Source organism: Lycium barbarum, chromosome 5 (genome assembly GCF_019175385.1).
Source record: "Lycium barbarum isolate Lr01 chromosome 5, ASM1917538v2, whole genome shotgun sequence".
NCBI lineage: Eukaryota > Viridiplantae > Streptophyta > Magnoliopsida > Solanales > Solanaceae > Lycium > Lycium barbarum.
Genome location: NC_083341.1, coordinates 21033318 through 21056407, shown reverse-complemented (window position 1 = coordinate 21056407; position 23090 = coordinate 21033318). Strand labels below are relative to the sequence as shown.

At 36.2% G+C, this 23090-nt stretch overlaps 1 protein-coding gene and 1 long non-coding RNA gene across 5 annotated transcripts; both read right to left on the bottom strand.

Moving 5' to 3' along the window:
* Positions 1-1513: 1513 nt before the first annotated feature.
* Positions 1514-22514, bottom strand: LOC132640684 (protein REDUCED CHLOROPLAST COVERAGE 1-like). Of its 4 annotated transcripts, XM_060357377.1 has the most exons (25): positions 22254-22514; positions 21477-21590; positions 21281-21345; positions 20820-20912; positions 19909-19981; positions 19556-19834; positions 13639-13703; positions 13363-13494; positions 13216-13257; positions 12879-13097; positions 12573-12818; positions 12320-12477; positions 10942-11443; positions 10758-10820; positions 10536-10637; positions 9688-10005; positions 8938-9030; positions 8682-8783; positions 8354-8458; positions 8100-8233; positions 7169-7352; positions 6534-6665; positions 6023-6135; positions 4972-5062; positions 1514-4118 (listed from the first exon to the last, which is right to left on the bottom strand). In XM_060357377.1, exons 2-25 carry the CDS (start codon positions 21538-21540, stop codon positions 2055-2057), a joined length of 5439 nt encoding a protein of 1812 aa, XP_060213360.1. In that variant the 5' UTR covers positions 21541-21590; positions 22254-22514; the 3' UTR covers positions 1514-2054. The 4 variants fall into 4 exon arrangements, with proteins under 4 accessions (XP_060213360.1, XP_060213359.1, XP_060213358.1 ...); XM_060357376.1 differs by having other exon boundaries at positions 12573-13097; positions 21477-21585; XM_060357375.1 differs by having other exon boundaries at positions 12573-13097; positions 22254-22513.
* On the bottom strand, positions 15733-19549 carry LOC132640685 (uncharacterized). Its single transcript, XR_009582335.1, has 3 exons — positions 17695-19549; positions 16715-16782; positions 15733-15785 (listed from the first exon to the last, which is right to left on the bottom strand). It is a non-coding gene; the product is annotated as an uncharacterized LOC132640685 (long non-coding RNA).
* Positions 22515-23090: the final 576 nt, after the last annotated feature.

Genomic DNA, 23090 nt, shown 5'->3' with positions numbered 1-23090 from the left:
AAATATTTGATCCTGCCACCCCCAATCATAAATTAGACAAAGGTGCCACTGCTTGTAGACGCAAGCTTGAATCTATCTTGAATATTTTTGGACTCTCGTTTTTCTTTGCGCTTTTTACTTCCTTTTTACCAGTAATTCCCCTTTTGACCCTCCCAATTTTCTATTTATCTTTTTATTATTTATATTGGTTTTCCTCTTTTCTATTATTTTATCTGTGATCTCTAGTGAGAACACACAACTAGAAACTTCAAAATCCCTTAAATTAAGCATTTCTCTTAATCTCAAATCTATGAGTATTTAAATCGAAAAGCTTGGGTCTCAATGGGAATTTTGAGTTGAGATCAAAATTCATTTTTTTTTTTAATAATTTCATTTGTTTATTACTCCCTCCGTCCATGTTTACTTGTCTATATTTGACTTGGGACACTCTTAATAAGCAATAAATAAAATGAGAAATGAATTGGAGTACTTAATAATAAGGGTAAAATAAGTATAAAATGATAAATTATGCCTTTGTTTTTCAAACTGTATAACTTACAAGTAAAAGTGGACATATATTTTTAGTATAATGGACAAATAAAAATGGACGGAGGGAGTGTATTATAAAAATTTATGCTATTCTATAATTGTTAAATTCAATTCAAATCACTTTACTACTTAAATGTGATAGAAATTTCGTAAGCACTGGTTAAAAAAAGCATGAAATTTATGATTTATTTTTGAGAACTTGTAGTTTATCTAATTCTACATTTACTTATAGAGAGTATTTACCTATTGAAGAGTTTTTCTATTATTTTTCTTATTTTGATTGATGTAAGTTCCTTATTGAAGATGTTATTTTACTTGTGCAAATTCATTTTTTAATATACATAAGAGATGCAAGTCCCTTTATGAAAATGTTGATTTTACTCTTGTTGTTAATGAGTGTTAATAAGTGTGATTCCTTGTTTAAGATGCTAATTATATTCGTTTTTTGATTTTTGAGATGTAATTTTCATATCTACAAATAAAAAAAAAACCTATTAAGTTGACTTGAATAAACTAAAAAGAGATGGACCCGACCCAAATATACGTTCCCAACAAGATGTACATTGAAGAAAATTGTGGCACCTGCCACCTTCAAATTCTAAATCCGCCTCTACTAGTATGGAAGGATAAAAGAGACAATACTCAACTACCTATTAGCCTTCTACCCTAATCTGTGTCCTCCATAACCTCTTATCCAAGGTCATGTCCTTGGTAAGTTGAAAATCACCTCTCCCAAATACTTCTTCGGCCTACCTCTACCTCTCCCGAAACCATCCATCAGCTTGCTTATATTTCGCAATTGCTGCAACTTAATAATTACTCCCTTTGTCCCAAGTTATATGACGCACTTTCTATTTTAGTCAGTCCCAAGAAGAATGACACATTTTCTTATTTGACAACAAATTAACTTTTAACTTTACCTTTTATGCTTAACGAGATAATCTATAACCACACAAATATCTTTGGCTTGTATTAAACCACAAGATTCAAAAGTCTTCCTCCATTTCTTAAACTCCGTGCCCAATCAAACTACATCATATAAATTGGGATAGAGGGAGTAAGTGCTTATTGATATGCTAATTCTATCCTATCACTAAGCAACGTTGTAAAAAAAAGGTCATAGGTTACAGAATGTTTCTTATGATTAATTAAGATGACAACTCTTGCTCTTCCTTCAAACGAAAACAGAGGCAAAGCAGAAGGATGATTTTTTTTACCCAGTTGGGGGGGGGGGGGGGGGGGGCAGAGGGTTGGATAGGATAACAACAATATTGTCTTCGTTCGAGAGAACTAGCCTTCAAGTCAAGTTGATGCAGCATATCAGAACGCCAACAATATCAAGCTGTGAGTACCACCAGGGCAATTAATCAACACTCAGCAGACTTTGTATGTGAGCAGCAAAACACGTCTAGTCACCTTAAACTGCCCATCCTGCTCTACGATTATCTGGCAAAAGCTGTAAAACTACCTCAAGTAGTAATCTCTATGTTAGATTTAATTAGCTCAAAACTGGTAGGCTGGGAACCTCAGTCTCTTATAACCCTGGTACATACAGCTTTGAATGGCTGAGAAGTATATGGTCTCTTAAGCAAATTTATCGGTATTCTCAGAGTTTGTTTGCGGTTCCTCCTGCCCCTTACTAAAATGTTTAATGTCTTCTCCTCATCAGTCTTGGAAGGGTGTCTCTGCATGTGGCTATCACAGGATCCAGCATTCTCATTTGGAGCGTTACACTTCTGTGAATGATTGTCAGACATGGTAATGTACTCTGAAGCCAATGCGTTACTTGCTCTCACTTTTTCTGATCCAACCTCAGCTATATCATTCAAGGTCTCCACTGCATTTAGTGCTGGAAGATTTACTTCTGCCTTACCCTTGTCTCCAGAGATGAGATTAACAGGCAGGCATGGTACCAGACTCGAGCTATCAGAATTATCAGATGACTCTTTTGTGACCGAAACCAAGGTTGACTCAGTAATTGGTTCAACCAAAGGTAGTGAGACAGAAAACCCTATTGGGTGGCAGCCAGACCAAACTGAGCCAGGAACATAATCTGATGCATTAGGAGTCATATTGCATTGCCAAGCATAATGATTGGGACGGAAAGTGGTGCTGTTTACTGGGAATGTAGTTGGAGGTAACATCTGGGGTTGAGAGTAGGGAGGGCACATAAAGGGCAAACAGTGCATCATGTTTGGGGTTGGAGGAGGTGAAGGGTATGACTGATGAGGGGAGGAGCACATTGTGTTGCGCAAGATTGTGGGTGTTCCTGGATGAATACTCATGTTCATTGACCAAACACTCATAGGCAGTGGCACTATGCGAGCAATGGCTGGGAACGGGCTAAACGGTGCCGCTGATGCAGATAACTGTTTATCGGACAGTTCTCGACTAATATCACTTGAATAAGATAATGAAGCTTTTAACTGTGGGTACTCCACGTCTTGTAAGGTAACATTGGAGTTACAACTTGCATCCAAATTGCTTGATGACTCATTTTCACAGAGATCCACTCTGGGAGAATTGTCAGAAATACACATGTTTTGAGTATCGACACCTTTCTCTTCCATTGGACTAACATCAACATGGCTGTTATTAACTGTTGACATGCTTGGACATGTGACCTCTGAAATTTCATCACCTCCCAAATCACTCAACTTAATTCCTTCTTTATGGTCAACTGCAACAAGATGCTGAATGTCCTCCACCTTAATGGATTCTGCATCGCTTCTTATTGGCTCAAAATTTTGTTCCTCTCCAAGTTCCAGAACTTCTTGATTATCAGGAACTTTATCTTCAGAAACTCTATCCTGCAACATAGAGATGGTACCTGGCGGGGCAACTGCTACATCCTTATAGGAAGGAGATTTTCCGAGGCTTACTATGGAACTCCTTTTTGGTATTGGTTCAGACTCTTTTATTGCAGAAACTTGTTTCTTCTCCATTGAAGAACCTAATAACTCACCTCCAGTTCTAGAGTTCTCAGCAACAACATCTCCAACATATGATGACACAGACTTGACCCGATATGTTATAGCTTTTGCAACTCTTCGACCAAGTTTGGTACTTGGAGATGGACTCTTTGCTACATAGTAATCCACATTATTTTCTTCTGATGTTGTCTTTTTCTTTAAGACAAAATATCTACCAGCTTGATAGTTATTCTTCAATCTAGCATGACCAACTTCGGAAACTGAGTCTTTTTTCTGGTAATCAATGACCTTGCTGACGGCTTGCCACCTCTGTCTTAGTTTTCGGTCATAAATACCAACTGATCTTGGTCTCTGTACTGGCTGCCATCCATCATCTGCTTCGGCATGAGGTTCAGATAAGACAGCACTGTTAACACACTTCTCCAATGAAGCGTCCTCCACCAAGGGACTAGGTTCAATGGGTTTTTTGTTCTCCGAAATTCTTCGATCTGCATTCTGATTGGACTCAACTATTGTATCAAAGGGTTCCACATTTATCCGGGAATCACTATCATCTTTAAAAATTAGCTTCTGATCATCTTGCTCCACTTTCAGGACATCTTTAGGAGTGTCAGAGTTTGCTGAGGCACAATTGGTCAGATCAGATTTTCCCTTTACCTGAGAAATAAAAGCATGAAGTATAAGGAGGGAAGAAGCATTAAGGGAGGCTTATACTAGGTAAGCCTCAAGTTTCAAGCTAAATCTACTTTCAGATAAATGTGGAACAAGCAAACAGTAAGAGTCCCTGAAATGTAAAAGATAAAATAAGGTAAATTTTGAATTTCAGTGCAACATGTTTGCATTAACATATAACAGGAAGGCCTACAGACCTTTGGAAGCTTGAAACATATGTCGAAGCATCTACCTGGAACCAAAGTTTCCTTTTAAATCAAAGTGTTTCACTTATCGGTCTAGTGCTGGCATTATGGACGGTAGACCTTCCCAACAAATCAGCACAAGCGAGAATTTGAATTTCTCAGTTTATGCTCATCTATTACATCCTCCAGCCATTTCACTTACTCGAAGTTTAATACGATAATTAGACTTATGTATCATATTATTGGTAGTGGAAGAAAATATTGAAGTATTCGTTGAAGGTTTGATAGAGATCATGTAAAAACTAAAAAAATTGAATAGTTAAACGAATTTGAGATGAAACACGTGAATGTTGCATAGTAAAATTTCTCAGTGAAATAGCATTACAATTTTATGAAACATCCTAAATGGAAAGAATATCATATAAATTGGATGGAGGAGCAACAAACATAATTGCATTGCATTAACATTTTTCTTTGACAAAAATATAAGAGTAACATAATTGTGTTGCATTAACCTTTTTCTTTGATAAAGACCATATTTGCATTAGCATATACAACTTTGTCCCAGATTATATTCATTATCCCTTCATGCTGAAATATTTGAAACATACAAGAAAAAATATATATAAAAAGACATCATGAGCATCCTGTACCTTTGAGACAAAGCCTTTTCTTTTTGCTAGAATAACATCTCTCCCTTTGGCATCAGAACTAGGATTGATATAGTCGAGAAAATCCGACACACTGTCCAGTAAGATAGCATGTCATAACAAGATCAAAACCAAAGTGTTTCACTTATCGGTCTCTAGTATAGCTATGCCAAAGCATTCTTTTGAAAAAGTTATTGTGCATGTAAGGAATGCAAATTATAAGATTGGCATAAAGCATTCTTTTGAAAAAGTTATTGTGCATGTAAGTAATGCAAATTACAAGATCATCATGTAACATTTGAGACTTTACGTTGACGACATAGACCATTGTCACTTCCTAAACAAATTCATAGTCAAACGACTTAGATTCTCAAAACAAGCAAAATATATCACATAGAATGTCATATCAAACTCAAATGTAAAGTAGGTGGATTGAAGGTGTTAAAGAAACATGGACCTAGGACCTAACTTAACCCCAAGAGTTAGCTCATAATGTGAGGATCATTCAAAATGGTACAGAGAAACTACAACTCATATCCTCAATCAGTGAGATTCTAATATTCCCCTACCTGGCACAGCCAGAACTAGACATCTAAAACGTGAATAACATAACATGGAGCCTAATATAGAGTAACCTAACAATGGGTCTAGCTTTCATACCATGTTCAATAACTGGACCTTTGGTCTAAATAAATCTGCAAAGCTGGCTCATGATGTCAGAATTGGCCAAGACCATATGAAGAGACTAATTGCATCTTCAATCAATATGTGACTCTAACAATAGGGCTCTGATTTAACAAAAGAACCAACAAATCTTACGCGTAAGTTAGAAGAAAGCAGCATAACATATCCTCAAAAGTTTTTAAGAAGGACATAAAGGAATGCCAAGCATAATGATCATCTAAACAATGGGAACTCAAGCCCTCAAGTTATGATATCACCTAGCCATCTAATTAGAGGTAAAACATAAATTGAGACTAAAATTATACTTTGCTGATTAAGTCTAACAGTATCCAATCCAAGTGAAATTAAGAAAGTAAAAGTGCCTATATACCTCAAATGGCCCTTGCTGGCTATTGATGCGTCTGGCTTCCTAGTTCCATTTCGAGCAGCTTCTTGCTGTTCAACAGCCTTGGACTCAAAATATTCAAGCCAAGCAGCAGCATCCTGCAGCATTCAGTTATAAGATCACAACAAATAAACTCGGTTGAGGTTAAAAGCAAGCAAGCAATAGAAATTGCCTTAAAGAAATTTATCATGTTTCAGCAGTCTCATCGCTCAACTCCGTTACTTAAATGCCAGCATATGAAAGGAGCCACAGAAAGACTGTCTACCTAATTACGTGCATGCTTACAGTAGGTTATCCGTATGAAACTTTGAGAACATATTTTTTTAATCAAATTGGACTGTTATTTGTCATTGTTATTGGCTAAATAAAAAGTAAAAGTAAAAGAAAAATATTCAAGTGGTAAAGTGCCAGAAAATGTAATTGTTCATGTAGCACTTCTCTGAGAAGAGAGGGACTCTGTTTGTGTTTGTATCCTTGTGCATGAGACAGAAGGTACCTGTGTGCGAAGGTCATCTGGACCAAGCTTCGCTTTGAGTATCTGCAAGGTTGTTTGCTCATGTTGAACACTCAAAGGATAAGCTTCCATCAAAGAGAGAGCAATTGCTATAGCATGGTAACTCGCAGCAGTCTGGGAGACAAAGCATAGCAGATTAGAGAGATGCAGGCACGGATTTGAGCATTTGGATATACTTTTTTTCCAGGTTCAGCAGTGTAGAACACGTCTAATTGTGGTTTAATAAAGACAGTTCCCCAGAAGTGCTGGTTTGAGCACTACTAGATCCCAATTTCACACCGTCATCAAGTTCAAAAAAATAAAGCACCATGCTCTAAAGCTTGAATGAAAGATATATAGAGATTTATTTTAGTTACATGGTCAAAGACAAATAATGTTGAAATGTGAACCTTGCCTTGGAAGAAAAAAACTTTTTGATTTATGTGATACATGAATTTAGTTAGTTCATGTATTTGGATATTAGTGTAAGGATACATGTATTTGAGAAAAAAGGAGGATGAATAGAAGCTGCATTGTGCCGATTAAGGCCAGTTTATCCAGATATGTACAGATGTAGTCGGGAAGTTGTGAATGCTAAAACCAAAAGAAAAATACTCATTACATCAGCCAACGAGAACCTGAATATGGTCAGGGCCGAGTAACCTTTGGTTGCACTTCAGAGCTTTATGTAGATATCTGAGGGCAACATGCACATTACCAAGCCCTTCCTCCATCATAGCCACATTTATGTATGTTGCTGCAGTGTTTGGATGTGAGTGGCCACATGTGAGATGCAACAGATAAAGAGCTCGCTTTACATACCTGGATAATGTTAGGTAAGTTGGTCATAAGATACTAAAATTACGCCATAAATGATTGCAAGTTGCGCAGGATTTAAGTTGAAAGGGCAAGGAGCAGATATGGGTGGTTCAAATCTTTGTATCATAGAGTACAATAAAGGTGCACAGTTAGTGTTTGTTTAGTTCCTAATAAAATAAAAGCTTGTTTACATAATATAACACATGATGTCAACTATGCAATTTTGTAATTTGAATTGTGTCTCAAGATCATATTCTCACCAAGTTTCGAGCTATTATATCCATCTCACTAGCTGTCAACTGTGCAATTTTGTTAGTTTAATTGTGTCTCAAGATCATATTCTCTATCAAGTTTCCAGTTGTTATATCCATATAACTAGCTTGACTCCAAACAGGTGTTATTTTCACCTTCCCACTAGTAATACTCATGTTTTATAAAATGGACCTTGGGTCTAACTCAAACCTCAAAAGATAGCTCATTAAGTGAGGATTGGTCAAGATCATATAAGGATACAGCAGCCATTTCCCTCATCAAAACGGGACAACTTTAACGCCCCCGTATGCCCAAGTTGGACGTCTAAAGTGTCGACAACATAAATGTTTCCCACCATTGGGTAACCAAGAGTTGGGATGGGTTTGGTAACACACATCACATATGGATGTGATTTCTTTTTTAATTCTCCTCCTTTTTTCATAACTGTCACCCGCACAAAATTTTTAAACAACTAGACATCTTAGAGAAATTACATACTTGAGAGCCAACTCTGTCTGTTGAAGTCGGTAATAGAAAACTGCAAGATCCCCGTAACTTTTCATGGTATCTGGGTGATCCAGCCCGAACTCCCTTTCATTGATGTCCAGGGCTTTTTGCTGATAGACAGTTGCCTGTCATGTAAACACTAGTATTAACATACTAGAACAGTGGAAAAGGACGAGACGCCATATATTTCAATAGACAGGAAAAAGCATGAATTTAGGCCTAATCTAATGAGTCTTTAAGAATACCTGATTAAAATCACCAGTGTGATACAAAACAACAGCTAGAAGGCTATATGCTCCAGCTGTCATTCGATGGTAGGGACCACATACTGCGACCAGCTTAGCAAGAGCCTGAAAGCACAATAAATTGCACTACTGACCAAACGGTGTACACAAATTTAATTGTTTATTACCAAAACTTTGGTCTTTCTTCTTTTGTCAATCTCTTTTATTAATCATCTATGCATGCTTAAAGACAATAATAAGCTACATAACATCGAAGGTTTCTTTTCTTTTTGACGGGAGAATGTAATGCGAGGATATTTTCTTTTTTCCTATCTTGGATATTAGTTACCTGAGTCCCATAGCTGACAGCATCTTCGAGTTTTCCCTTATCCAAAGCTGTCTTAGATGATTCCAAAAGCTGTCGTCCATCTGCGGAAGAGCAAGCAGCTTGCTGCAGAGGATAAAACACACAGATCCAATGGGAAGTGGGAAAAATTTTGTGACTCGCAAAAAAAGAAAAAAAGAAAAAAAGAAAAAAAGAAAAAAAGAAAAATTCAATAGGAGACTCGAATTATCTCATCTGATAGCAGGGTTTGCATTATCACCTTATGCACAGGTACTAGGCTGACAATGTCTTCTTTTCTAAATGGATTTGGAGAATTCATATCATAATCTCTTGGAACAAGTTCAATTCCCACCTAGAACAGACAAAAGTATACTCTTCACTGCTCTTTTCCTTTGGAAAATACTATATATACTATATAAAACAAGATCGTGAAAAGATGAATCAAATGGAAAACTAAATCGCACAGGGTATGCACCAACAACCCGCACTAAATCGACAAAATAGGTGACAATGTGACATACAACAAATAATGTGCCTACTCGTATTGATTAAAGAACAGGTCAAACTAGTTAATAGTTATTTGGTTCTACCACCAATTTAACAAACATTTTTCTCAAGTATCATAGTTGGTGATAATTCTAACTACTTGATACATCTTACTAATAATGTTAGATAGTCAAGATGTAAATTCATTTGTAGTTCCTACCATAAGTATTGGTATTTCCTGACAAAAAAAGCATATGTTCCTTGATCTTTAAAACATTCCATAAAATTCTGTGCATCTTTCTAACCATCAAATGCAACTACATAACTATACATGTTTGATGTATACAAACGAAATAAGTATTCCTGCTTTTCCTTGGCTTTGATCACAAAACTGAAGTTCGTCATTGCTAGAAACACTTCCCTTTTTTCACTCGGACAGTATTTATCAACCCAAACACAAGAGCATGCATAATGCAAAGAATTGTGTTTATTCCTAACGGCCCATTACACAAATTTGAAATACCTTATGGCATAAACCATGAAGAATTGTGAATTTCCTCAGATCCTTGTAATTTAAGCTGCCAGTCTCCCATTCATATCGATTCTTCAAAAATAACTCCAGCCATCTCCACATGAACGGGTCAATGCCATGATGTTCATTTGGTTCATCATTTTCAGGAAACCCAAGCATCATATTTAAGGTAGCAGCAATTACTGCAGAAAGATCCTCAATCTCAATGACTGAAGCGATAACAGCTTGTAGAATATGTTTAAAAGCTCTTATTATCATCTCATGTATGCATAGAGATCGCACATGAGATAACTTCTCTGAAAGTTTTACCTGCCGAAAAGATAACAAATAGCAATGGTTCATACAAAAAATAATGAGAATAATATTTTCTCACAGTTGCATACACATTCATAGTGATCTCCTACCAGATCAATGTAGAATGATCTCCTACCAGATCAATGTAGAGGCAACATTTAAGAGATGACGAATGTGAAGTTCAAAGTTCAGATTATCTTCGATGCGTTCCAATGTAGTAATAAATTTGCAACGTCCTTAAACGAGTCTTGTGGCACTTTAATTTCTTATGCATACTAGAATGATAACTGGGATACCAATATAGGTCTTTGAACAGCAGTCCAGACATTCAAGAGTTTATACAATATCAAAAGAAGATAGTTTACACATAAAGGTTCTTTATGAACGGCATAAAACAAACTTCTTAGTAAATCAGATAGAAAAAGTGGAATTTATTTTTTCTTGGCAATTTAGATAAAAACCAGAATATCATAGAGATGCTACAGCCTACAGATGTACAAGAAGTTCCAAAGGATATAAAAATCAAAATGATCACAAAGACTTACAACTTGTCCAAGCGAACGCATACGCAGACCTCTGGTATGCATGAAATCAGTTAAGGTTCGACCATCAACTGGTGAGAGTTCCAGAGAACCAAAGTCGGCAACCTGTAATGCATTTATTAATTAAGACACAAGTAAGAGACCAATTTTTCCCAGAAATTGATCTCTATACAGTACATTTTTTCTTTATAATGCACCTCTATAAGGTAATAAATTGCGTGTTACCAATTTTGGAAGGGCAACTTCATTGTAGTACTTCTGTGACATCTCAATCAGCTCTTCCACAGACTATCAAAGCAAAGAGCGTGTTAGAAGACATACTTCAACTAAATTCATCTTGTAACCTGTCAATAAACATTTTTTGATGAAGTAACCTGTCAATAAATAATTAAGACTTGCTAGTTGCCACCTTAAGGTGAAGTCCGGTCTCTGACTCTTTCAGACGAGTAAAACCATCATCAGACAACAGTGACTTCAGTATGAGCTGATTTTGATTGGGATCAGTCTCACATTGAGAATCCCCAGATGGCAAGACAACTTTTTCTGATCTCCCATCTACACTATCTGCAACAGATTTGAAGCTTTCAGACTGGAGTTTGTTCTGCTTTCTGTTCTTAAGGGATTTAAGATGGATTCCAAGTCCCTCAACCTTGATCTCATTTTTTGTCTTTGTTGTATGAGCTTTTTTATCTTTCTCTGATTTCTTTAGATCCTGTAAGTGCTGTATCCAGCACGCTCCAAGTTCCCATCTGATGAAAGAGTCACCTTCTATGTTCTGTTCTTGAAGCTTGAGAAGACTCTCTTCTACTATTCTCTTGACAAATGCCCGAAAGTGATTGATCTCTTTGGATTCTGAGGATTTTGAATGCATTACTTTGTTGTCATTTTTCTCATGAAGCAGAAACCTTAAACTGCAAGATATAATGTTAAAGGAGGATGTTTAGATAATAACGGACTTGAGAGGATCAAGGGAACAACAGCCACACTAGCAAATTGTCCTAGAAATATCAGAATCAGTAGTTGGTTTATTACCAGACTGCAACTAGTTAGAGAAAAACCATAATAAATCTTTAGTAAAGGGTAAAAAACCTGACAGGGGTTAGGGGGTCCTAAACATCCAAGGTAATACAGAATTAAATATTTAGAAAATTCAGGGAACTTGCATAATATTTTCCATGTTTTCAGAAGTTTTAGAATGACTGCTGGAAGTTAAGATCATAATCATGGCTCTTAAGTTTTATCAAGTCAGTCTAACGTTGAAGATAGAGTCATCCCTAACCTTCCCCCTCCTCCCTTTGTTGTTTTGGCACTATACTCAAAAGATCACAAATGCAAAGAAAGAGGTATAAGGTCTTTCCAATATCAATAATTTTTTTTACATCAGCTAATATCTGTAAATTTCTGGTGATCACTTAAGCGTCCCCGAGGGCATATCTTTGACATATATATTTAGCTATCAGAATGCAGTGCTCTTCTGACATGCCATCTTGTAATTAGCTCTAGTTGAATTCATTTTCTCCGGTATAATTTCTGCCTCCTACAACTTCTCTTCTTTAAGTGATTGAGCATACAGATTTATTGAACTTAATAATTCTTTCTGCAAGTAAGTGTAATATAGCTTTATTGTTTGTTTTAACTTATCTTTTAAAAAAGAATAAAAAAAGAGACCTATATCTTCTGTTTCATGAAACCATCATGGAAGATCAACTAATGCGTACTTAACTTTGGCTCGGTAATGCATACTTACTAGAAAATTCACAATCTTCTTATGAGAAAACACGTAATACCTGTTGATATTAAGGGCATTTGCACCACCACCAGGCTGATCAGCAAGTTCAATGCTCTCCGATGGAGATCCCACTTTGTCACTAGCTTTCCTTTGAACTTTTACAGTCGCAATATAACCACAATGCCTTACATTCAAAACACCTAAAGTGGCAATATCCTGAACTCAAAGTCCAGCAATTTTCATTTTAACAAAATGCAAGACTTCAGACATTAAACAGTAGATCAACATCATTCTCTTTAGTAATTACTTACATGGGCAGCAGTATTTTCATCAGCGGTAATCCCCTTGAGTAGATATCTTTCGATCAGATTTTTCTTGGCTATTCCAGTTGCTTGAAATCCATCAATTTTGGTATCGATTTTGCAGCTAGCATCGGACACATCTTTGATGACAGATATGCTCAAGTCCCCAACTCTCTCATTATAAATGATTTCTCTGTTTGCATCAGAATGAGTTGGTTTAACTTTCTCCATTACATGTCGCACAGCTGAGATGGCCTGAAAAATCGCAACATCAACAAATAAACTATGAAGAAGAAAAACCCTTCTATCTCGAACCTGCCTCTCCTCTACTGTTTTACAAGGCATAGATGCAACAAACAAAAGTTCACTCGCATAAGGTAATAAATCACTTTTCCCATCTCGGCCTAGACCAGCTCCATTTCCTCCCCACTTTTCATCTTCCACAGGCAGAGATGGAAAGATTGATGGCATCTGTGCAGCCACAGGGGGAACAAGCCATGTGTTGGCTCTGAGACCACAAGGAAGATTCCCAAACTGTAGCAAAAAAGAAAAAAAATTACATCCTTTGCGTTCATGAGTCTCAAATATAAGAAGATGTCTTTTTCGCTATAAGCACTCGTGAATTTAATGTGGTTAAAAATATTGATGGCACCTTGTTACGCTCCAAGAATGCTTTCATGAGCTCATCATAGGCCTAAAAAAGAGGGATCAGCTATGTTAAGAGTTCAGCGAGTACATATTCTGGCAAGCAAATGCTCACACTTAAACTGAAGAAGAAGAAAAAATCTGCCTAACTCACATTGTCAAATGCTCTGCTTAGTTGTCTCAACAAATCCGCAAGATTGTGACAAAGTATCCCATGCTTTCCAGTGTTATGAAAACCTTTTCTGCAAGCTTCAACCAAAACCAACTTCCCACTACAGAGTTTCACCTGCAAACAGTTAGAGATTCCCATTAATAGCTTTTTCATGGTTAAAACACAACTGAAATTTCACATTAAAAAACATATCTCAGATCGCATTAGCCGAATCATTGGAAAAGGGAACAGGAAGAAGCTAGTTCGAGAGAGGCTTACTTCAAGTGAGAAAAGATAATTATTTGGTAAAACTTCATCAGCTTTTCTTGTTCCCCTTCTTATAACTGCAATAATTGTGGTTAATTTAGTTAGTGCACAGCTCTAATAAAGCAAGGAGTTGCACCTGTGACGATCAGAAATGAATGCCCTCCCTAAGAGAAAAAGATGAAAGGCAGATCTTAAAAGGGATATTTGCCATGTAGTAGTTTTTTATGTCCTTTCTCCAACATGTATCAGACGAGAGGTAAAGAAAGTTGGTGGCTATTAGGATTGCTCAGTACGCAATTAAATCTTGGTTGAGTTCTAAGATTAAGGAACATATATAGAGTTACTGGAGTTAATTTTTTAGAGATTTGTCAAAGTGAAGATATTGAACTTATAATATGAGAAGGAAAATGAATATAAACTGAGATGCGATGAGTCACACAAACAAATATATAGATAAAGATGTTTAACAGATTTTGATCAGTAAATACAGATAGAGTATCTTCAGCAGACCTTTACTTGCATTATATATTTAGCCTTAGGCATTAAATTGCATACCAAAGACAAAGATCAATCTTTTAGACTATAGGTTATGTCATATTGCTCAGGTGATTATTTCTTTTCTATTAACATTTCTACATTTTTATGGGTACTGCCCAAAATTATGGAGTAAAAAGAATAATTTGCTTTTGTAATGGCATACAAAGTTCGAGCGACAAACCTTTCAAGGTACTTCATTGTGCGAAAATTGGCACTGACCAAATAAAAAATAAAATACGCGCACTGATGTTTACACCAAGATTAGTTAATCTAATCTTGCACTCAATGTTAAGTAGTTACAAAAGGATTATTTATATGGTTACCATCCAACATGTTTAGAGAAAATACTTTTTAAAGTGGTTAAACATTCATTTTTATGGTTTATGATTTAACATCACTGGGTTTTTTCATTCATCATGAAATTTACGAAAAGTATTTTGAGAATGGTAATAATAAAATTTATGACAAATTTTAATTTCTTAAAGTATTTTATTCTAATATTTAAAGTCAATTATTTTATGCAAGAATTAGCTATGCCGAGTATAGTTATTTATGTATTAGTTATTCGATCTTCTATCCTGCATAAAATAATATATAAATTCCCTCGTAACTTATACATGTAGTAGTTATGTAGGTTTCTAAATTTCAAACTAAACACCTTATAGGTGTGTTGAATTTTATACACAACAAAAGAATGCTACCAAACATGGTACTGCTCCTTCCGTTTTAATTTGTTTGTATGGTTTTGACTTGGCACGGAGTTTAAGAAAGTAAATAAATCTTGTGGTCTTAAATTAAAGATATGTAGAATGTATCAGAGTGACCTTTAATCTTGTGGTATTAAACATGTCATGTAAAAAGTTGAAACTAAACTTGCCAAAAAAGGAAAGAGGCAGTGTTTTTGAAACGGGCTAAAAAGAAAAGTAAGACAAACAAATTGAAACAAAGGAAATATTATTTATGTAGGATTTAATACATGAATAAGGCCTCATTTGTTTTCATTAAGATTAAGACGTCTGAATCTGAATGCACATCTGAATCATTAAGATGTTGTCACGACCCAACCCCGTAGGCCGTGACTAGTGCCCGATCTGGGCACCCGAACCCATCTATCAAATATTATCTCAAATTCTATCAACTCATTCTAGTATATGGCGGAAGCCGACAAGGCTTTATTTCAAATTTAGGTAATTTCCAGAAAAATTTCGACAGAGTTTCCTTTGTTTTCGGACTATCCAATATACCCTGCACGCAGAAAATACCAACAAAAGCCACACAGGGCTAACCAAGCAATATATAAACATATACGGACCGGCCGCCTCGGCGTATAGGATCGCCCAAACAACATATGCGGACCGGCCGCCTCGGCGTATGGGATCGCCCAAACGACATGTACATACATCCATACAGAAAGACCCCAACCCACAAACATGTCCACAGACCTCTAAACAGACCGACAGAATCATATGACGGGACAGGGCCCCGCCGTACCCATGAACGAATATATACAAATGCACTAATAAAAATATATACCAAAAGTATAAGCTCCGGAAAGAGAGGAGCACTCCGAATAGCAGAAAGGGTGTCCTAAACAGGTGGATCACCAGGCTGTGCGTCTGTACCTGCGGGCATGAAACGCAGCCCCCGGAGAAGGGGGTCAGTACGAAATATGTACTGAGTATGCAAAGCAGAAGGTACAGAAATAAATCTGAATAATAATCGAATCAGATATATAGAAAATAATACATATCAAAATGTTTATTTCCAAAGTATAAATTATGCATAGGGCACTGGAAAATGTGGTCGCCCGCCTGTCGATGGCGCCACAACACAGCATAACACCAGAAAGTTTCAAATCTCCGAATCCCCGTCACACATCACAACACAGCATAACGCCAAACACAGCATAACGCCAAACATAAGTGGAACCCGGCCCTCGAGCGAGGAGCACGGTGAACCATAAACACAGCATAACACCGGAATGTATCAAAAAGCGCACGACAATAGAACCGGCCCGGGAACCGGCGAACGATATCATAGTAGGCACGAGCGGAGTAGTGAGGAATCATATGCATAAAATCATTATTATAAATCCGAAGGATAAGTAAAATAGTCATATTCGAAATCGGAATGATAATTATCACTTTTTGATTCAAAGTTGTCGAATTTACATAAAGGGCGTCGCGGGACCCACGGACGAGTATAGACCCGAACTGAGCCCGCCTATGAAAAACATACTCATTTTATATCATACAAACTCCTACGAAAATTTCAAAGCAATCCGAGCTTTTCTGAGGAAATTATGGGCGTTTGAAGTTTTGAAATCGCTAAAGAATGAACTTTAAAACAAAAATCAGCTTTCATGTAATCTTTACAAATTATGGATTCCAAGTACATAAGGATCAATGTTTTGCCATGACAAGGCAAGGATGCCAAAGAACAAATGCGATTCATAAACATGCTCGGATTGTGAGAATAGAGTTTCCTCGAGGCTTATATCATAGCCTATTTTAACTAAGGCATGCCGAAGAAGGAGGATTACTTTACATACCTCGTACGCCCTTCCAAAATAGCCAATCTAAAGTAAATTTCCAATCCACGCCTCGGGCTCCCCAAGGTCTACAAATACGCCAACGAATACCAAACATTAGTTAAGGGCACTTGAGCCATTCTTTCCAACTAATCATTAAATTCTACAGAAAATTCGGCAACACTTCCCCTATAAATAGGCCATCCCGAGAATTTATCTCGCTCAAAATCAACAACAACAACCACAATAACCAACCTAGCAACATCAATAATCAATTCGAAAGGCAAAACAACAGTAATAGCTCTCTTTTACATCTTTCAACAACTTTCCAAATATTCGTTTCAACGGCTTACTTTCAAGCCACAATATCGTTCGTACATTCGATTATTAACCCAAATCCATACTAACAACATTCAAGAACATTCTAAACAATTCACATAATTTTTCCAACAAGCCAAGAATTTTTCTCTATGTTGCCCGAAAACAGTCCCCTTAGCCGAGCAACCCCCTTTTTTTTTTTTTTTTTTCACTTTCCTCATTTTCAAGTCATGTTTTGTATCACAATCCACAATAGAACGATATGATTTTCATAAAATATACAACTTACGTCAAACGCACAACTAACCTCAAAACAGCCCACAAATTCTCAACATCAATCTTGAGTTATTAATTGCTCATTTCCAACACAAAAGTCATCACAACAACCATTTCGACGCTAAGCGATATTAATTCATTCTTTGCTACAAATTGGAGGCCATATACACGGCTACATACCCACCTATATACATACATCGATAGTTCTCATTCATTTCTTCACCCTACAACAATCAACATACTAAATAGAGTTAATTCTTCACTTAGTCACAACACCCATTTACACAACTTCACACACCATACACGACCCAACTTCCAACATACTACATTTCATGATTTTTCATCCATATTGACATACTATAATATGCATACAACATTTATAACTCAAAAACAAGATTAGATCTCACCTTTCTTCTTCAATCCACCAATAGGCTAGGGTTTGCAAATCTCTTAAATGAAAGACTTGATCACTCCAACAATGCTTCCAAGTTACTTAGGGACCTCTAATTAGTTGATTTGTACCCAAGAAATATTTTTAGAGGGGCTTGATTTGGATTTGGTTTTCCATGGTCTTGGCCGTGAGCCATGGTTTTGGTTCCTCAACTTCTTGCTTTATTTTCTAAGTGTGGGAATGTGAAATGAGAGAAAGATGACTAAGTGGTCATCTTTTAAGTCCCCTTAAAATATCTCTTATTGTCTTTGGGCCCACACATGTGTTGGACCAATTAAAATTGGCCACAACAATGTGTGGGGACCACTTCAATCCACACATCTTCCCCCTTTTTTTTTTATGCAAGAGTTTTAATTTCCAAATTTATGAATTATGGTCCCAATTTTTCCTAAGTGTTCAAGCTAACAATTTCATACACAACTTATGTCTCAAAATAAAATCAAAGGTCAAAAGTCCCGACTTCAAATCCCGGAATAGTCTTGGCCTTAATTTATCATAGTTAATCCGGGTTGTCCCAATGTATAAAAATACGGGACGTAACAGATGTTGTCTCTAGGTCTGAACACTGAATGATTAAAACTGTTTGTTTTTCAATATCTGAATGTGCATAGTGTGTTTATTTAAACATAATAAATATATAATTCAAATTAAAAAGTAACTAAATAGTAGAAAATAAATACAAATTTAATTAAAAAAATATTATTTGATAAAAAAAATGAAACATTTATGTTCACTAGTAATGGTGGAGATGTTTTGTAGTCGTGGTGAGTGGTCAGTGGGGTCAGAGAGGGTGGAGGGGTGAGTGGGTGGTTGGGGTGAGGGGTGGGAGGTTGTGGGGTTAGGGTTGGCTGGGAGTGGGGGTGGGGGTGACGGGTAGTGGGGAGTGGGGATGGGTGGTGTGGGGTAGGGGTTGTTGGTGGGGAGTGGAAGTGGGGTTGGTGGTGGGTGGTGTGGGGTAGGGATTGGTGGTGGGGAGTGGGGATAGGCGGTGTGGGGTGGGATTGGCGTTGGTGGTGGCGTGAGGGTGGTGGGGAGTGGGGGGTTGGAGTGGAGGGTGGGTAAGTGGTGGGGTGGGGTTGAGGTGGATGGGTGAGGTTGGAGTGGAGAGTGGGTGGGGGTGGGGGTGGGGTTGAGGTGAAGGGTTGGAGTTGGTGATAAAAAAGTTTCATACAAAAATACCTCTTAATGATATTAAGACTTGATTCAAGATCTTAATTATTAAGACCTATTCAGACCCAATAAATGTTTAGATCTTAATGCAAACAAATGCACTTAATGGCTTAAGGTCTGAATCATAGTGCAAACAAATGAGGCTTCTAACAAGCTACCAAACAAGACCTTAGCAATGTAAAACAATCATGTAGTTAGGAAACAAAATTTAACTCCTCAAATATAATGATAATGCTGAATAAAATAGAATTGTATATTCGTTTATTTGCAGAAGCCATGCGCTTTTCGAAAATGTACAAGCAAATGATACCGATAGAATTGACTAGAGAGAAAAGTGGAGTTAATTTGTTACTCAACTAAAACATTTTATTCCAGAAAGTCACTTAATTTGCTCAAGTATTTCCATTTCATCTATAAAGTCACTCAACTATTGCTATTTCACTTACAAAACCACTCTACTTTTCACCTATAAAGTCCCTCAAACAATTCAAGTTGACTGAATTTGTGGACAAAATGACAATAGTTGAGTGATTTTTTTTTTGTTATAAAGTTAGAGTAACTTTCTGAAACAAAAAATAAAAATTGTTAGTTGAGTGACTGTTTGACAAATTACGTGGACAAAAGAGAGGGAAAGTAAGAAGTTTTACAGTGAAGAGGGGACGTGAGATGAGAAAGGGAGAAGAACTCGTAGAAGCTACCAATCTTCGGACTACTCATTTCTCCATCTTCGTCCACCGCCGCCGACGCAGCAGCAGCAGCACAGTCCGGCGGTGAAGGAGATTGTTTGTATTTGCTGTTTCGGCGCGGCTTACTACTCGATTTCTTAACGCTCTTATTGCCATTTGACGGCCCAAAACACGTCGTACAGCCGATGATATCCAGCAGTCGTTTAATGTGGCTCGTTGCGCTCTCTTCGTCGTACTCCTCTGCAAAAAGAAATATTAATCAAAAAGCTTGAGGATAAAATTGGGTCACTGCGTGAAATTTGTAGTATTGTCACCTTCTACAAGTGTGAGGACGCATGGCTTCAGTGCCGAAACGTCCACGCTGTCTTTTAATCGTGGGCCCCTTACCTGTTTACATGGTAATGTCAAAACTAGAGAGGGTAAATTATGAATCGTGAAAATTCAAAGGGTTTGACCATGAAAAATGTGAAATGTAAAACGAGTAATTTTTGTTTTCAAAGCTACAAATGATACTTTGAAAATTGGAATTGTGTTTGGACATTAACACAAATTGAAGTTATTATTCACTTTTTGTGAGTGCTTTAGAGTGAAAATAAATGAAATAATCTTTTTGGTGTTTTCAAATTTCGGCAAAAAAGTGAAAAATATTCATTGTCAAACAGCCACTTTTGTTTATGAAATAAATCTCTACATTTAGGTACTGTATAAACATACTACAGTTTTTTTTTTTTTTTGCCTAATCATTTAAGAAACTTATAGTTACAAAACATATTGATCAACTCCTTAAATAATACTGTATTTTTTTCAGTATAAAAGTAAGTCGAACACCATAATTTCTGAGTTCAACTCCTACTGTCCCCTCTATGCTTCTCCCTCGCCTCATTTTCATTGTGTAAATTGTAATAATTTCCCTTTTAAAGCATGGATCACCCTAACTTCCGCAAAAGGAAAGGAAAAGATGAAAAAAGATTTTTTTTATAAAAAAGAAGAAGAAGAGAGAAGTCAAGTTGGAAATAGAAAAAGGTCAAGAGTAGAACGTGGATTTTCGTTTTTTTTTTTTTTTTTTATTGATTTTGTGTATAAAATTGAAAAGTTTATATTTATATATACATGGACAAATGGTTTTCTTCACATTTCTCCTTTTTTATTTTTGGTGCGATTATGTGAAAAGGGGAAAAAGAAATTACAAACTTGTTGGCATGCAGAATCGGAATTTGGTTCTTACCTCATGTGATAATGAAAAATTGGTAATATTACACGTTGTTGTGTTCACCGATAGTAATCGACGAACATCAATGATTCTATCCGTCGATATTCCCTGCCGAAGCAAAAAAGAAGGATTAATAAATATGGATAACAAGGTGGACAATTGGAAGAAATTGTAAAAATCATGTAGTATCAATTATTTTCTCGAATTGTGTAACAAATGCTGCAAAAACAAACATGTCAGTATCACTTTATGAATATACGGTGGTTACAGCTATATTTCCTCAAATCAATTTGTAGCGTGTAGGCTTTTTTATTTTCTGTACTAGTTCAACAAGTTATTTTAACGAAAATGACCAACTGCTACTTTGGAAAGTAGATGAAATTTTAGCCCATTTTCTTTCGTCAAATATTTCATTAATATTTCAAATATTGAAATTCAGTGTTAATTCATAGCTTTGTCTTACAGAAATTACAAACCTTTAGAATAATATGAGTATCGTCTGGAAGGTTTACTGTCATATCCATAACAACAGGCCGAAGAACTGCAAAGCAAACAAAATTTCAAAAACAAAAATTAACAAGATGATTATAGTAGAAAATTCGTCTTTGAAAATATGAAACTTAATTGAATGTTCTCAGCTCCCAAAAGGTAACAAAAATAAATAAATAATACCCTTCTCTTCTTTCTTCTTCTTGTCTCCTTTCGTCTTGCCACGACCATTCTTATTGGGTGCCATTTTCCAACTAAACCTGAAGTTACTTCAAATTCTTGAAGCGTTGTTCTTTCCTAACAGAAAATCATGTACACATCAATCTCTCGTATCCAATGTGGGAACCGAAAAATTTAAAAAAATCGAACATATGACTTAAGCAATTTTTGATTCACTTTTGTCAATACAAGAAGATTCAAAAGACATTTTTTTTTTATCCTATTTGCCTCGTATAATTGTATAACTAAGGGAATTTAGTTGAACCCCTTCCTTGGTTGTTGCTTCGCCACTACTCGTAGCACTCTTTAATTCAATAGAAGAAACATCAAACACAAGTAAAGAACTGAAATATTTTGGGATGGGTGTATATTTGGTATATATACCTGATACTGATAAGTTCGTTGTTTGAGAGTTCAAATTACTTCCCACTTATTATTTGCGCAAAAGGAATGCTATCCCACATTCTTACTAATTCTATCCGTGTTTTTTCCTTTCTTTTGTTCTCTTTTTTATCCTTTTCTTTTGTCTCTTCTTTTTTGTTTGTTCTTCTCGAACTTTGGAATCTTAAATTCTCCCTCTTTAGAATTAGAAAGAAGTAAGAAACTGAGACGAATAGAATGCAATAGAAACAAAGATATAGGGAGCAGGTTATCTACTCTTAACGGGCATATTATAATTCTTACCAAAAGAACAGACTAATTGTTTTAGAGTGGAAGCAAGCAAGTAGCTGAGAATTATACCTGAGAGGAAAGCAAGAAGAATACAGAGAAGGGCGTTTAATTAGTGTTTGTTCCTTCAGTTCAATAAAATGAAGTTGCACACTGCTATAAAAGTGTTGTTGTATGATTATGTATATATATGATAGGTTAAAGTGTTTAGAGTGGAAATGTATTATGCAAGAAATTCTCAAGTAGGGAGAAAGAAAGAAGAAGAGTAGAAAGGAGGCAAATTAGTGGGGACTATAGTGAGCAATGAGAGGGTGATAAGAAATGAAGGGTGGAGATTTAAGAGTCAGAAGTTTTAATGACATTTTATGGAAGTTTCTGCATCACTTTTTAGACACTGTGATTTTCATTCAGAGGATATTTGCATAAAGTTATTTTCATTATGTATATCAAAGTTGGGAAAAAAATCAAAATTGACTGATCAATTCAATATATAGATGGAGTTCACCCATTTCTAAAAGGGAAAAGGGCCCAAAAATTCCTTTTTTTTACCCCTCCCCTCGCTCCTTTCTTTGCATTCCCTTAGTGACTTGAACTTACAATCTTCGGATTGGAGCAACCTCCTCTTGTCCAAAAATTCCTCTAAATTATAGGAAGTAGTGCAATTTATCATCAGTTTATTTTTGGCACAGAAATATTCTTAACGTTAGTCAAATGGAGTAGATGTGCAGTTGAACTATTATTAGAAATGAAACAACTATGTCATTTGTTTGTTTTTTTTGACACAATAACATCCTTCTCGTTAGCCAAGTAGAGCAGATATGTCCTTTCCCGCTAACCGATTACACATCGGATGTAAATTATCATTAAATAATAGTATTTCTTTTGATAAGTTGAAAATTCTAAGTTGTT